The 15,828-nt window shown below is 44.8% G+C and overlaps 2 protein-coding genes across 9 annotated transcripts in view; one reads left to right on the top strand and one right to left on the bottom strand.

The window, feature by feature from the left end:
- Positions 1-270, bottom strand: part of LOC147829912 (uncharacterized) — a 21,076-nt gene extending 20,806 nt beyond the window's left edge. The window contains exon 1 of the mRNA XM_087197042.1: positions 84-270. Within this exon, the coding sequence (XP_087053168.1) occupies positions 84-270 (187 nt within the window). The remainder of the gene's footprint in view (positions 1-83) is intronic.
- Positions 1-15,828, top strand: part of Nr4a2 (nuclear receptor subfamily 4 group A member 2) — a 16,549-nt gene extending 721 nt beyond the window's left edge. For 2 of the 8 annotated variants that reach the window (XM_004835932.4, XM_004835930.4), the window contains exons 2-8: positions 10,670-10,796; positions 11,274-12,139; positions 12,908-13,037; positions 13,418-13,581; positions 14,478-14,680; positions 15,062-15,240; positions 15,387-15,828. In XM_004835932.4, coding sequence (XP_004835989.1) covers positions 11,276-12,139; positions 12,908-13,037; positions 13,418-13,581; positions 14,478-14,680; positions 15,062-15,240; positions 15,387-15,643 — 1,797 coding nt within the window. In that variant the 5' untranslated portion in view covers positions 10,670-10,796; positions 11,274-11,275 and the 3' untranslated portion in view covers positions 15,644-15,828. Of the gene's footprint in view, positions 1-5,047; positions 9,055-9,608; positions 10,797-11,273; positions 12,140-12,907; positions 13,038-13,417; positions 13,582-14,477; positions 14,681-15,061; positions 15,241-15,386 lie in introns of those variants that run through there. The other 6 variants (XM_021266135.2, XM_021266126.2, XM_021266132.2 and 3 more) reach the window with 6 other exon arrangements.

Here is a 15,828-nt window from a genome sequence, read left to right as displayed (position 1 = left end):
CGGATGCCCCCGCCCCGCGAGAGGAGGGGCCGGCGAGGATTTTAGGGACTTCCTAGGATGCGGAGGCCGGCTCTGTACCGTACGCTTCCAGCTGCCCGGGGCTGGGGAAGCTTGCTCCGGAGCCCCTCGCACGTGGCAGGCAGGCAGAGGACTTGCTGTGCCTTCTAGGAAATTACAGTCGATTTGTAATGCACTTTTGCTAATTGGGAGTTCAAAATTAAACTTTAATAAAGCATTTGTGTCGTCTCGTCTAATTGTGAAAGCTTCCATTCGTCCTGGTAGATAGACTCTTAAGGCTTAAGTTAATGGCACTAAACTAGACTCCCCCTCACCCCCACCCCAAGCACAATACCGTCAGCCTTCGTTGGCGCAGCTGGATTTCCGTAAGGTACAGATGTTGCTAATGGCAGTTTAAGCACGGATGGGCAGATAGCATACGGAATGCAACATGTTGCCATATGGTTCCTTTAGCCTTTCACCTCCAGGGATATCAATCACGTATATTCTGGGAGGAACTTAATGACTCTCTGAACAGCAAAATGAATTACCTGGTACAATTTATATCCCTTGACCTGGTACGTTATAACAACAGGAAGATAGCATCTCACAATTTCTGTGGTATAAATTGAGTTACAGAGCTACATTTCAAATTCTATAACATCTATTTGTAGTTTGAGAGGCCCTGTCAAATCAAGTAAAGTCTGTTTCTGCATTGCCTTTCCTCTCCCCCTCCCACCTCTAGACGATGCACAATTTATAAAGTTTAACAAAACTGTTGTCTGGGAAATTGCCAATCAAGGACTAGTCAATGAGTGTATAGAAAATATGATTTCCAGAGCTAGTTAATTAAGAGTTAGCAATCTTAAGGTACACCATGTTTCTAAGCCCTGAAAATTAAAGGACTCCTAGGGGAATGTTCTCTACTAGTTGTTTCAATATAGCTCCTAAATCTATTCATTATTTGAAATTCTTCATAAAAAAAAAAACAAACCTCTAGCTGTGCCTAAACTTTGGAAGTTAAGGAAAACAATTCTAGGAAATATGAACTATAAGAAATCTAAGTAGGATCTCAGCAAGGCAACTTCACTTAACCCCCCCCCCCATGCACGCACTATTTGTGCATTTTAACTTGAATCGTGTATGTGGTGGTATTGGTAGTTTGTATTTTCCTCGCAACATGTCAACATAGTGACACCATGATGAAGTTGCTACTTAGATCCAGGTGGAATTATTTTTTAAAATCCAGGTGATTAATAAAAATGTTTCTTTCAATTGATTGTCCCTAACCTCAGACTAGAAATATGGTTGTCTTTTACTGTATCCTTTTTCATTCAATAAAATAGATCACTTTGAAAAGCAAGCAATAACTTAAGGAAACATAAGTAAAATAGCATTATAATTTTTTAGATTCCAGTTTTACTTTCACCTATAAAAGGATATCTGAAAGCTAGAGACATACTGTCTTTTAAAATATCTTGCTTCCAGCAATATATAGGCCACATTTATTTATGTGAACTGAGACTGTAAGCTAGGAAAATACATAAAATAGATATGAACAGTCTAAAAAAATCATTACTTTTGGTCATACAGGTATTAGAAAGTGTTAATATTCTGAAAGTTTGTCTATACATCTGTCCTTTCCGAATCATTTTGAAATTACAAGATAATGTTTCTCCTCTCTTCTCCCTCTTTTGTGATGGCTGGTGATTTGTAACATGGTACTTAAGTTGGTCTATCATTTTGATAATCATTACTAAATATGATCTTTTGTGTATGCATATAGCAAAAAATAAAAAAACCTTATACAGAACAAACTAAGGTTTACTTAAGTTAATCAGGATAACCTTGACTCAGGTTAACTTAAGATAAATCTAAGTGGCGGCAAGCATCTTTTCTGGGGCTGCTTTTCATAATCTTTTAATAGCCGAGATTTTATTTCTCTGTGTAGCATCAGCATTTGATGAGTTTTAACCATAATCAGTAGTAAGCTTGTAAATAGTGACTCTCCATGATTTGTAAATAGGCAGTGAGTGTGGGTGCCTTTAGTTAGTCACATAGAACTTGTATTATGAAGCTGTTGTTTCATGGACAGATACTGCAGCCTTTTGCCAAGCCCAGTGATTGTTAAAGTGTTCCCCCTTCAAAAGCTGGGCCAAAAGTCCTGCTGTGCTTCATTTCAGAATTCAAGTCTATTAGTAAATAAAATCCCAAGCAGCACTATTTGCTTTTCCTCAAGTTATAATATTTCATATGTTTCATGAATAATTTCAGGCCCCTTTGTATTTATAAACTGTATATAAATACCATATAGCGCCTGCATGACAACCAACGCAAGATATGGACCTTGCAGCATGACTTATATTTGAAACGAAGATTTGATGTATGTTTATTGTTACTGTAAATGAGGTAGGTGACTGGCTGCTAAGGGAACCCTATAGCCAGAAAGTACTAGAGTTCTTATTGTCTAGTGGAAGATCACTTTCTATGTGTTTTAGTTCTCAACTTTACTTGCCTCTTTCAGTATTGCCCTTACATCCTGCTAAAATGAGAATTTGGTTGGACAGGTAAACTTCTGAAAATATGTTTATGTTGCCCAAGAAGATTTTTGCCAGTGTTTTTGTTGTCTACTGATTTAGGGCCCATATCTTAAGCTGGCACACTTATTCCAATTGAAAATGAAGAAAGACCACCAGAACTAGATATATTCCTCATGCGAAGTAATTTTCATTGTGATATAATCTCTGGAGCATTCTCATTTTTACTGATGAATAAATTTAAAATCTTTAAGATAGGCAAGATTTATGTTTTTCTCAAGGTAACATGGGACAACTTATGAATAAGCATTTGGCCTCTGAAAGAACTCTCATTCCAATGAGTAGAGTTGAGGAGATCCCAGGAAGGACTATAGTTCCAATGGACTTTCCCTGTTTGCTTTTCAAATTCAAAGCTCATGTTGTTGCATTGGAAACTTGTTTGTCTCTTTTATAAGCATTTCATTTCAAAATTTAAAAAAAGCCTGTCAGTCTGTAAATATTTAACCAGCCAAGCAGGAAACAGTCTTTTATTCTCCGGTTTTGCAGCTTTGTTTTTATCTAGGTTAGTATGAGTGCCATGTAAATACCACATAAAATTTTGACTTTGATTGTCCTTACTTTAACTGAAGATTGACAGGGGCTGTTTAATTAATCTTGTTCTCTTTTATGTTCTGTATTCAGATTCTGAAATACAGTATTTTTATACATTTATAAGATTGTGTTTGCATTTATTTAATTTACGTGTCTTTTTTTAAAGCATGTAGCCTTGAATGTTTGTTCTACTTTTTTTTTCCACATCATTACTCTGGTACTGCTTGATGTAACTTGATTAGCTCCCTCCCCAGTCATGATTGGTAATTAAAATAGGCATTAAAATTAGTCACTTAGCAATTTTGCTGTTCAATTGGCAATTAAATTACTTAATTGCAATTAAAGTCCTAATTTTAATTGGCAAAATGATAGATGTAGATTTAAGATAATATGTATAAATACTTTAATAAGTGTCTATATAAGGATTACTTAATTACTCAACTTCAAGTTTATGCTGTTAACTTTAGAACTTTTAAGTGAGCAATGAAATTTATATTACGTCTATTCAAAGGATATGGTAATTAGATTTATTACTTATCACTATAAGGGTCCTTGCTATAAGTTACTTTTGTAGTGTTAAAGTTGTTGTAGACTTGACAATTGCAGAATTATGATGAGGACAAGGATATGTATGTCTGTTATAATATATCAATACTTTATTTTCATGTTTCATTAAATTGAGAGGTTCCTATCCAGTTTGAGGAAAAAAATAAAAATGGTTGTTTTGTCATTAAATTAGAACAAAAGCTAGCTAGCTGAGATTTACATATAACAGCTGTAGCGAACTTTATATGTTTTATCTATATATTAAATACTATCTAATAGTGTTAGGGTTACTAACATTACTAGCTACTTTTAGAATTTCAGGTGTCTGATATTTTGTTAGTATACATAGCATCTTATTTTATTTAAAATGCATTTTTAAGGCTTTCTACATTTTGTTTACTGAAAAAATTAGCAATGAAATATAAAACCAAAGTTATCCTTCTTTGCCTAATAAAAAGTAATCGTTACATAGGAAAATATAAAATGGTTAATTTAAAAACAAATATTAGGAAATGGCCACTGTGAGTCAAGTATTAATGAAAAGATGAAAGATTTTTATTATGCAAAATACTTTTTGAGCGCATGAGGTTTACCATATGTTCAGTTTTATAATTTTAATTTATAAGTAGACGCTTCTAGAAAAGAGTGCTGTTTACTTTTGCACATCTTTACACATTTCTAGAACAGAGTTCTGAATCAAAGTAAGAAATGATTTATAAAGCCATTCCATTAAATGGTTTTTGGTGAAAAATAAGCTTATAAAACTGAATAAAAGCCACAACTACCCAGAATGTATCAAGGAAGCAGTTGACTTACTCTCTAAGCAACCTATGAGGAATGAGATATATGGTTCATTAATATCCTGTCAGTGGGAATGAAATGGCAAAAGCAAAACAAAAACAGCTGTATTTTGAAAGATTTTTTTTCAAAGTGAAAATTTCTTTTCACTAATGTAAAAGTGCCTGCCAAATGGCAGTGAATGTTATAGATGAAAGTTTATCCAAATATAATTTAAAATATATTTTGTCTTAATGCTTAAATAGGTTTCTCAAAATAATTGTATTATGAAATATCTTAAAGTTGCCTCAACTTTTGTGGGATAACATATGTTTATTTTACTACATCTACATTGTAAGATCTACTCTGAATTCATGTGGGTAGAATGGTGAAAGAAATCCCTAGAGGCCTTTTTCCCATGCATTAAGATAGAAAATCCTATGGGATTACATCCATGTTTGCTTTCTAAATTATACCAAAAGCTCAATTTTATTAAGTATAATCTGCTTAGCCATCCATAAAATAGTTTAGATTTGAATGTATGTATTATTTATATTGATGTTAATGAAAATATGTTTTCTATACATGTACCAATATATTCTGCTTAATATTTATTAATATCATAAAAGTAATATAGTAACTTTGCCTTTCTCAATGCTTTTCTGAGGCGATCTAATTGTATTTATTAATAGCAATAATTTATAATTTATTTTCTTTGGTTTCCATAGAGGGAGCTGCTTATGGATAGGACCAATTTTTGCTCCCATTTATTTTAAATTATTAAGAAAATAGGCCTTCATATGGGATAACTTTGCACATTTATACATGGCAATATTTTAAAGTTATATCAGATGCTAATCCTGAAAAAAATCCCATTATTGTCATTTTAATTGACTGATAAAATACTTTATTTGAACTATTTATGTGTAAGAATCCAGAAGGGTTGCAGTCATATAAATGCAGAATTTCAGTTTCTTTTAGCCTAAAGCATCGTTTTAACATTTTCTGAAAGGTTGTTCAGTTCTACATTTTGATTCCATTATAAGTGTAATTAAACCTCTATGCACAAAAGCATTCTCTTATGTACTAGCAAATACACCCACAGGAATCCTCTTCTAAACTATAATTTATTTAAACATGTAATCATAGGATTTAAAACATGCTTTCATTTTTCCAAACTATATGCCAATTTGAACTGAATGGTGATAAAATGAGAGATTTTATTACCATTTTGATTTTTTCCCCCTGTGCCCTAACAGTGAGTTAAACATAGGCAAGAGGAAATAAAATCTATTGTGAACCTAATCCCACGTGTTAAACTGTTTCCCTTTCAGAGAAAAAAAGAAAAGAATCAAAGATCCGTGGTTCTTTATAAATTCCAGCATCATATCAATATTTGGGCCTGCAGAATTCTTTTCTAGGGCTTACCCTAGGAGTAGTAGTAAATAGCTAATTGTGAGCGTGTGAGTGTGTGTGTGTGTGTGTGTGTGTGCGCGCGCGCGCGCGCACCCGTGGACTGTGTGAGATATTCTCTTGAACATTGTGGAGTCAGGCCCCCTACTGACAGGATCAGTCAATTACAGACGTTGGCGGTGCTCCTGTGACTTCTTTCCACCAGAATGTAGCCGGGAAAACAGAAGTCTGGGGTATTGAGCGAGACCCTTGTACGCTTACTTAAGTGTATGCGGGATCCTTTCCATCTCGAGCATACCCGACCCCTACTTAAAACCTCAAGTCAAGAAGTAGCTCGTCCAAGAATTAGTTTAAGCGAATTAACCAATCTACAGCCGGTCTTCCTAAGCAATAGTGACACTTCCCAGGAACCAGAGCAAGAATTTAGTGGGGAAGGAAAACTCTTATACGAATGGAAGGGGAAAGTCCTCGTTTTATCTCATTTTAACGTTATATCGAATTATTCTATTGTCACTTCATTCTAATAAGCTGCTGTGAAAACTGCTTTTGGATCTTGCATATATTAAGGATTGAACAAGAATCCGTACTCATTTTACAATGCGTGGCTTCCTTAGAGCGAGCGCATTTTAAGAACTCCAGGACACTTTTCCGCTCTCCGGGAGGAATTTTCTCAAATTGTCCCCAGATTGAACCCAGCCTAAATTGAATGTATTTTTAATGGCAAAGAGGGAGGAGGAGCGTGCACAGGGAGTGTACTACTTAGAATTATTTGTATTTAGAGGGTTGTGGTTATAACCTTAAAGTTCTACCGGCCGCTGCTTTCCTAGGACTGTATTAAAAAATAATAACCGCCACCCCAGCGTGGCTCCGCTTGTTTCCGTCTGCCTGAAAATAGCTGCGGGAATCTGGCCCACCGCAGGGATCAAGGAAAGCTCCCCTCTGGCCGCGCCCCACTCCCTCGTCGAAGGGAAGGGAACCCGGGAGGGCGCCTCTGAGCCCAAGTTGCTGCTATTTTGGGCCCAGCCTGGCCGGTGCGTCAATGCCTGCGCCCCTGCGTCACCGCCACCCCCACCCTCTTCCTTCTCCTCTGCTCTCCAAACTCTCACTTTTTCCCTTTCGTTCGCGTGGAATCGCTTCTGCCCACGGGGCGCTGACGCTACTGAGCCCATACTAATAAGCTTTTCTTCACCCTACCCCCTCACCCCTCTACTCACCCTCACTCGCCACCACAAACAACATGCCCCTGCCACACACACACACACACACACACACACACACACACTTCCTGGTTTTTTTTTTTTTTTTTCTCTTTTTCTCGCGCCCACTAGGGCACCGCTGAGCTGCAGCTCCGGCTGTAGCGGTAGTGGCAGCTGCAACGTCTGGGGAAAACTTAAGGTGGTCGCGTAGGTTTTCTCGAGGCTGCAACTCAACAGAGTCCTTGGCTTCCCTGGGCAGCTGCGGGGCTCCGGATAGCGACGCCTCTCCTGCGGCCCGGTAGTGGAGGTCGCCAAGGCGAAGAAGGTGCAGAATAGGGACGCACGGCCCTAGAACCCCGAGTTCCACTGTCCTTTCGGCCCTCGCTCAGAACATCAAGAGCGGGGCGAGTTGCCCAGGGCTGTGGAAGCCTGGAAGTCAGCCACGCCGTGGGAGGAGGGGCGGCCGCACGGCTCTCCTCGGGCGCAGAAGGGGGCGAACTCTCCCGGCGTCCCAGGTTCTTGCAGCCACCCGGGAGAAGCCCTAGGAGGTCCTCCGAGCTTCGGCCCAGGCTCTAGGAAGGGGCCTCGCCGCCCAGAGAAGCAGCGTTTCCTGGGGTGGAAAGCTGCACGCCTTCTGCGCGGCGGGCAGCCGGTCTCTCTTAGCGGGGTCGGCGGCGACTCAAGGCCGAGGAGGTGGGGCTGGCTCCCCGGCTGCGCGGACCCCCGTCGTGGGGAGGGCTGGAGGCGCACACACTCCGGGTTTACAGAGACATTGCACCCCCAACCCCCTCTGCTTCTCTGGTCCTGTCTTTTCCTCTGGACTCTCAAATTGCGATTGCGGCTGTGATAGTCTTTGGATTTCAGAGAAAGATAGATTTATTTCCCTAAAAGTCGTGGAAAAGATACGACGAGTCGATGGGCACTGGGGAATGTCAAAAGTTTTAGAGTTGGCAGAAGGTGGGATGAGAGCATCTTTCTACAGAAGACGCACCTGTTGCCAGCTGCTTGGCTGCATTGTCTGCGAAAGAAAAGCAGGCGATGCTTCCCTGTGACTTTTGGGGTCCCTGAAGGGCTGGGTCACTTTCGATCCCCTCCCTCTCCGTACACCACGGTCTACTGAACGTGAGCACTTGTAAGGAAGGAGAAATAGGCCCTATCCCTAACGCCTTTCAGCGCAGACTGCGTGGTGCGTGGGGGCGGGGAGGAGAGGTAGGGCTTGGAAAAGGAGAAAAAGTGTGCACCGGCTAGGAAATCCCACCCCAACTGCCGAGCCCTCTGAGACAGTGGTGTCACGGGACGTCTGTGTGAACTTCGGGGGGAAGGGGGCGGTGTGTGACGAGTGGCGAGGCACAGCCCATCGCTGCTCCAGGTGCGGTCTACCTGGCCCACGCCTGCGTCCCCTTCCACCCAGGCTTTTGTTGCACCTTCCCCACGTGTGAGCGGCCCAGAGGCCTCGAGGGCTGGGGGGCTTGGGGGATGCTGAAATGTAACGGGGCTGCGGCCTTGGCGGACTGGGTGGAGGGGTCACACCTCTTTTGGAAAAAAAAACAAACCGCCCAACCGGGCGACGAAGGTGAAAGCAGAACGGTTCCCACCTTAAAATCCGCCCTGCTCGTGACGTCAGGTCGGAAATATACCAAAGCGAGCGCGGGCCAGGAGTCCGGGGAGCGCGGCGGCGCGGCGATTGGGCGGCTGGCCGCTGACGCGCGCTGACGCGCGGAGACTTTAGGTGCATGTTGGCAGCGGCAGCGCGAGCCACATAAACAAAGGCACATTGGCGGCCAGGGCTAGTCCGCCCAGCGGCTCGCGTTCGGCTCCGAGTCCCGCTCGCCTGCCCAGCCGGCCGCTTACCTCCGCTCCCTCCGGGCTCGCGGTGCCTCGGCTTCCTTCGCCCCGCTCGCCCACACCTTCCCGACCCTGGCACCCGGGCTCCCAAAGGGAACCACACTTTGGCAGAGTTGAATGAATGAAGAGAGACGCGGAGAACACCTAAGTGAGTAGGTGCAGCCCGTGCAGCTCGCGTTCTTTTATCCTTCTTTTGCTTGTTTCTTCCCACGGTGGTCTAGAAGTGAGCGCCAGAAGCTTGGAGCGCAAGTGGGGCAGGAGGATGGGGAGTGGGTTACGCGTAGCTTACGACGGGCATTTGTTCGAACTCAGGCTTTGGCATTAGGGGGGAGTTGGCTGCCAAAGAGGCTTCCCGGCCTCTCATTGGTGGACGTGGAAGGGAGACTCCATAGTGCTGGGAGCTGCGAACTTGCCCTAGGAAATGTGTGCAAAGTTTGCTCTCGGTTCGGAATTGAGTGTGGCTTTTGGACGTGGAGACTCGAGTCCTGTGTATAGGAGGGAAGCTTCTCGCAAACTGATAGGGAAAGAAAGTTCTTCAGTTTTATGTGTTCCGTGGGAACTGTGTCACCGCCTTGGCCAGCGTGCCTATGTTTCTTGGGCATTGTTGAGTAAGGGTGTTGTTGCTAGAGTGTCCTGTTACTAAGTTGCCTGAAATTTCTGGTTTTGACATATGCCGAGAGGGAAGGAGGGAGGGAGGGAGGGAGGGAGAGAGAGAGAGGAAGAAAGAGACAGCGACAGCAGTTTGGAAGGTAATAGGGAGTTATATCCAGCACAGGCATATCTCCAAGGGCTGTGCAGTGGGGGTATCAAGGGTCTCCTGTTTTTTTTCTGGTTAACCTCCTCCTCCCTTCTCCCCATTGAAGCAAGATTATGGGGGAAGGGAGGGAACAGGAGTGGCTGTTTGGCTTTCTTTTTCATTAGTAATAAGATTGTGCTCTAGAATAGCATCCAAGTGGGAACATCTGAAAATTAGTAGGACACAAGAAAGCCTTGTTCCAGCAAGTAGACAGATTGTGGAAGGCATTATGGAGAAGGTGTTCAGCTTATAAGGCTGGGAAGTGCTTCTAACATTGGTGCCAGCACCTATAAGTATTTTCTCTCTCTGCAATTGACCTGGGATGCACCTATCAAAACAGGGTTCTCTTTTCCCACCCCTTGATCATTAAAGATGTTGAAAAGCAAGTTTTCTGGAGAAGTGAACACCAGTTCACTTGTATCCCCAATCTCAGTGCTATCAAAAGAAGCCAGATGTTTCCACTCAAATTGCCTTCCGTGGCTGTTCAGGCCTTGCTGATATTTAGTAAGGGGGATTGTTTTTCTCATTTTATATCTTGACTTCTAACTTTCTTCCTCCTTCCCAAAAGAAAAACCCATTTGACCACAGGAAAAAAATCAAGCAATTTCCAACGCTTCACTTTATTTTAAACGCTAGTATTCTTATTCTAGTCTGAAATAAACTAAAATAGAAATGAACTCTTCATCCACACTAGAGCAAAGGGGTCGATTCATTACATCATAAGTATTAAATAAATTCATGGAATACCTTTCCTCCTTCAGGATCTTTTTGCTACAAGGATTTACCCAGTGCAGTGGGTGATATTCTCTTGTTTCTGGCCATGTCTTTTACACATCCATTTCACGTGGTGTTTGGTAAAGGCTACACATTAATTTCCAATGAGACATAAAAGGGTCTGCCTGGTGAGTCCACATATGCCCAGCTAAATCTCTGTGAGGAAGACATTGAAACTTCCTGTGTCTGTATTTCAGGGAGGAGATTGGACAGGCTGGACTCCCCATTGCTCTTTTAAAAATCTTGGAAACTTTGTCTTTCATTGAATTACGACACTGTCCACCTTTAATTTCTTCAAAAAAAACGCCAGTAACTTGCCTGAAGGTTAGTGAACTTTATTTCTTTGTACCTTTCCCGAGTTCCCTAAATATCAAGAAACAGAGCATCAGAATCTTCTCAAGCAAACCCTGTAACTTCAGGTGACAGGGAACAACTTTCTCATTGTTCAACTTGATTTCTAGAATGGTCATTTCTAGAAAGCTTACTGAACCCTAGCTTCAGAGAAGAGACTTCTCCAAGCAAGCAGGATTGACAGTGCAAAAGGGAGGGGGTGGAGGGAGGTGTCTGGAAATATTTGAGAGTATAGACCCTCAATAGCTGTCTAGCTCGGGTCCTTATTTGACCAGTGGTTTCATGCCCCAGCTGTTGCTCTGCAGCTTCCACCTCCCTCCCCCTCCCCCTCGTGCCCCTACCCACTCACTGACCGCTGTGGGCTGCCGGTGTAGCTCCAGGTGTACCCGAACCCGGGAAAAGGTGTTCAGTTGACCAGGCTGAGTGTGTATCACCCTGTTTCATTTCCAGCCATGCCTTGTGTTCAGGCGCAGTATGGGTCCTCGCCTCAAGGAGCAAGCCCCGCTTCTCAGAGCTACAGTTACCACTCTTCGGGAGAATACAGCTCCGATTTCTTAACTCCAGAGTTTGTCAAGTTTAGCATGGACCTCACCAACACTGAAATCACTGCCACCACTTCTCTCCCCAGCTTCAGTACCTTTATGGACAACTACAGCACAGGCTACGACGTCAAGCCACCTTGCTTGTACCAAATGCCCCTGTCCGGACAGCAGTCCTCCATTAAGGTAGAAGACATTCAGATGCACAACTACCAGCAGCACAGCCACCTGCCCCCCCAGTCCGAGGAGATGATGCCGCACTCCGGGTCGGTTTACTACAAGCCCTCCTCGCCCCCGACACCCACCACCCCGGGCTTCCAGGTGCAGCACAGCCCCATGTGGGACGACCCGGGGTCTCTCCACAACTTCCACCAGAACTACGTGGCCACTACGCACATGATTGAGCAGAGGAAAACGCCCGTCTCCCGCCTCTCGCTCTTCTCCTTTAAGCAGTCGCCCCCGGGCACTCCGGTGTCTAGCTGCCAGATGCGCTTCGACGGGCCCCTGCACGTCCCTATGAACCCGGAGCCCGCGGGCAGCCACCATGTGGTGGACGGGCAGACCTTCGCTGTACCCAATCCCATTCGCAAGCCCGCGTCCATGGGCTTCCCGGGCCTGCAGATCGGCCACGCGTCGCAGCTGCTTGACACGCAGGTGCCCTCGCCGCCCTCGCGGGGTTCCCCTTCCAACGAGGGGCTGTGTGCGGTGTGCGGCGACAACGCAGCCTGCCAGCACTACGGCGTTCGCACTTGTGAGGGCTGCAAAGGCTTCTTTAAGGTGAGCAAGGGCAGGTCGAAGGAAGCATGTAGGGTCCCCCTTGTGCCGGGGACCCTGGAGTGCGCCCTCGCCTTGGCGCAGGCAGCCCAGCCTCAGCTGTCCACGGGTCGCCCGTCTCCGGGCTCAGCCGAGGCTGCTTTGCCCACCGGCTGCGGAGGAGGCCTCAAGGGGAGCTGGAGGACTGGGAGCCCCGGGGTCGCAGCCCCCTCACCCGGCCGACCCGGCGTGCCCTCTCCCGAAGTTGCTGGCGCTGGACTGGGAAGAAGGTCATTTGCATGTGCTAGGAGCTGTCTTTCCTGCTCAGATTGAAATTGGTTAGGACAGAGAACCGTGTCTGAGCTAACCAAGTGGAACAGAATTCCCTATGGTCAAATTAAGTGATCTCTTTATTTCGCCATCCTGATTGAATAATCTTATCATTTTAAATAGAGAAGGTCTCCAAGGAATGTAAATAATATGAATGCCCACGCATTTGTATTTACTGAGCGTCTCTTTCCCCTTCTCTTGGCATATAAAACACAGCAAAGAGCGGCAAGGTTAGCTCAAATGTTAACGCTATCAATTTTCTTCTGTTAAATGCCCTGGGGGAGGAAAAAAGAAAAGAAATAGAAAGAAAAGGAAAAAGGGGAAAAATGAAAAGGAATAGTGTGTTTGTGTTTGTTAGTGGAGAGGGAGTGTAGATCCAAGCCTTTGAGAAGTTGTCTCCAGGTTGCTGGATTTTCAAGGAAATAACAAATAATTTGCCGCATACATTGTCTCTTTTTGCAGCGCACGGTGCAAAAAAATGCGAAATACGTATGTTTAGCAAATAAAAACTGCCCAGTGGACAAGCGGCGTCGGAATCGTTGTCAGTACTGCCGGTTTCAAAAGTGTCTGGCTGTTGGGATGGTCAAAGAAGGTAGGTCGGGGCAATCTGCGGACCCCTCAACCTGCGCCCCTGGAAAACCGATACTTATACTCCATTCCCACGGTCCACTTCCCAGAGACCAAGAGCTCCCCCCTCGGTGCCCCCACGGGGCCTCCTGCCCCAGCCTGCTTGCCCAGCCTGCCCTAGTGAAAGCCGCCAGGCCCCTCTCGCCTTTAACTACACAACCCAGTTAGAGGAAAACATAAAATAACCCCGCATTTTTATGCTTCTCCTCAGTGAGAGTTTTGCTGCTTTGCAAGCAGAGGAGACCTGAGCGGGCAGGCCGGAGCCCCACAGCTGCGGCCTGGGGAAGGGGGCAGCAGCTAGGCCTGGGATCCTGGACTGGTGCAGACAGGGATGTTCTTTTGCAGTGGTTCGAACGGACAGTTTAAAAGGCAGGAGAGGTCGTTTACCCTCGAAACCGAAGAGCCCACAGGAACCCTCTCCCCCTTCGCCCCCAGTGAGTCTGATCAGTGCCCTTGTCAGGGCTCACGTGGACTCCAACCCGGCGATGACCAGCCTGGACTATTCCAGGGTAAGAAGCCGGTTCGGTTCGGGATGGGATGGGATGGGGGAATATGTGGACAAACCAACAGATGGGCAGGACGCCTTCCTCACACCATCACACTGAGCCCTAAACCCCAGACGCCAGGGATGCAGCAAGGCCAGCCAGGCTACATGCCTCACAGCTTTGCTGGGGCCACGGGAGACACATAGTCAGTGTTGTAGCTCAAAGTGTAGCTGTGAAGATGCACAGAGTGGTCCAATCTCCGTGAGCCCCAACAACACCCCCTCCAGCTCCATAAACACCAATGCCTCTAAAGCAAAAGCTGTGCAAAATCCCGCTTTGCTTTTCTAGTTATTCCCAATCCTCCACAGAAGTACTATAATCCACATCCTTTCTGCCAGTGTCTGGGGAAGGATGTGGGAGCTGCCTGGGGGCCAGGGAATGAAAAGAGAGGGGTGGAAGGAATAGCAGTGGGGTCAGGGATCAAGTGGTCAAATTCCTCTTTTACTCCAGCTGTGAAAAATGTGCTGGCTTTAATTGGAGGAAGTATGTTGGGCAAACCTAGAAGTGACTGCAATATTATTAAGATTTGCAAAGGGTGTCTCAGCTCGAGACCCACTCTGGGACTAGAATGAATACTAACATGTCAATTGTTTTGTGGAGATAAGAGTGAACATTTCCCAGGGCTGGATGGCACTGTATTTAGTCTGTATGGAAATGGTAATTTACATATTTAAAGCAGCGACCTCATAGCACCGTCCCTAATTGAATTAATTGCCCCGGAACATCTAATTTCCTTACTGGTCAGAGAGAGGTTTAATTGTTATAAAAACCTGGCTCCCCTACTAGAAACGGGGTTAGCAATTTCACGGGTTATATATTTTAGAGAACCTCATTAAGTGATTTTTAAAATGAAATTCCAGTTCCAGGCGAACCCTGACTATCAGATGAGTGGAGATGACACCCAGCATATACAGCAGTTCTATGATCTCCTGACTGGCTCCATGGAGATCATCAGGGGCTGGGCAGAGAAGATCCCAGGCTTTGCTGACCTGCCCAAAGCTGACCAGGACCTGCTCTTTGAATCAGCTTTCTTGGAACTGTTTGTCCTTCGATTAGCATACAGGTAATGAGAGAGGAGACAATCCAAGAAGGTCGGAGAGGAATTGAGAAAGTAAAAGAAAGTGAGGAGAAGGAGTAGAAAAGAGGAATAAGAGAAAAGGACAGACTTGGAAATGAAAGAGGGAAAAAGGAAAGAAAAGAGAACACAAAAGGAGAAGAGAAGGAGTGTGAACCCAGAAATCTTAGGTGAATGGAATGGAGGTGGGATAGGGGTGTTCTTGATTGTTATGAAATTAAACCCTTTCAAGGTCCACTGGTCTACATTTTATTAACTCTTCAGTAATTAGGTGCCTCTTAAATCCCTCATTTATTGCTCTTCAAGTAATTAGTTGTTTAGCTTTTCTCTCTCTCTTTTTCTCCCCTCTCTCTTTGGTATTAATTGCAGGTCCAACCCAGTGGAGGGTAAACTCATCTTTTGCAATGGGGTGGTCTTGCACAGGTTGCAATGCGTGCGTGGCTTTGGGGAATGGATTGATTCCATTGTTGAATTCTCCTCCAACTTGCAGAATATGAACATCGACATTTCTGCCTTCTCCTGCATTGCGGCCCTGGCTATGGTCACAGGTCAGTACTGAAGGTGCAGGGCACTTCCCCTCCAGAACTGCCCATTGGGATTTGTCCTGGACTTCCCTTGTCAAGCATCTTCCCTGGTCCTGCCTGCTAACTAACTGCCTTGTGTCTTCTTTTGTTTTTGATTGTGTTTTCTGCAGAGAGACACGGGCTTAAGGAACCCAAGAGAGTGGAAGAGCTGCAAAACAAAATTGTTAATTGTCTCAAAGACCATGTGACTTTCAATAATGGGGGGTTGAACCGCCCCAACTATCTGTCCAAACTGTTGGGGAAGCTCCCAGAACTCCGTACCCTTTGCACACAGGGGCTACAGCGCATTTTCTACCTGAAATTGGAAGACTTGGTACCACCGCCAGCAATAATTGACAAACTTTTTCTGGACACTTTACCTTTCTAACATCTTCTCCCATGCACTTCAAAGAACTGGAAAGAAAACTAAAACTGTCCAGAGGGGCTAGTCACAGGGGCAGAGATAGCCCCCTGAGCTGTCTCAGCTCAAGCTGTCCCCCTTCTGTAAAACTCCCAGCCCCTTGGTCCCTAAAGAAAACAAACAAACAAATAAAAACTGTTGCTATTTCCTAA

This window comes from Heterocephalus glaber, unplaced genomic scaffold (assembly GCF_053883595.1).
Source record: "Heterocephalus glaber isolate CG9 unplaced genomic scaffold, H.glaber_assembly_v1.0 deba00000347, whole genome shotgun sequence".
NCBI classification, from domain to species: Eukaryota; Metazoa; Chordata; class Mammalia; order Rodentia; family Bathyergidae; genus Heterocephalus; species Heterocephalus glaber.
Note: the sequence above shows the minus strand (reverse complement) of the source record. Positions and strands in the feature narration are given on the sequence as shown.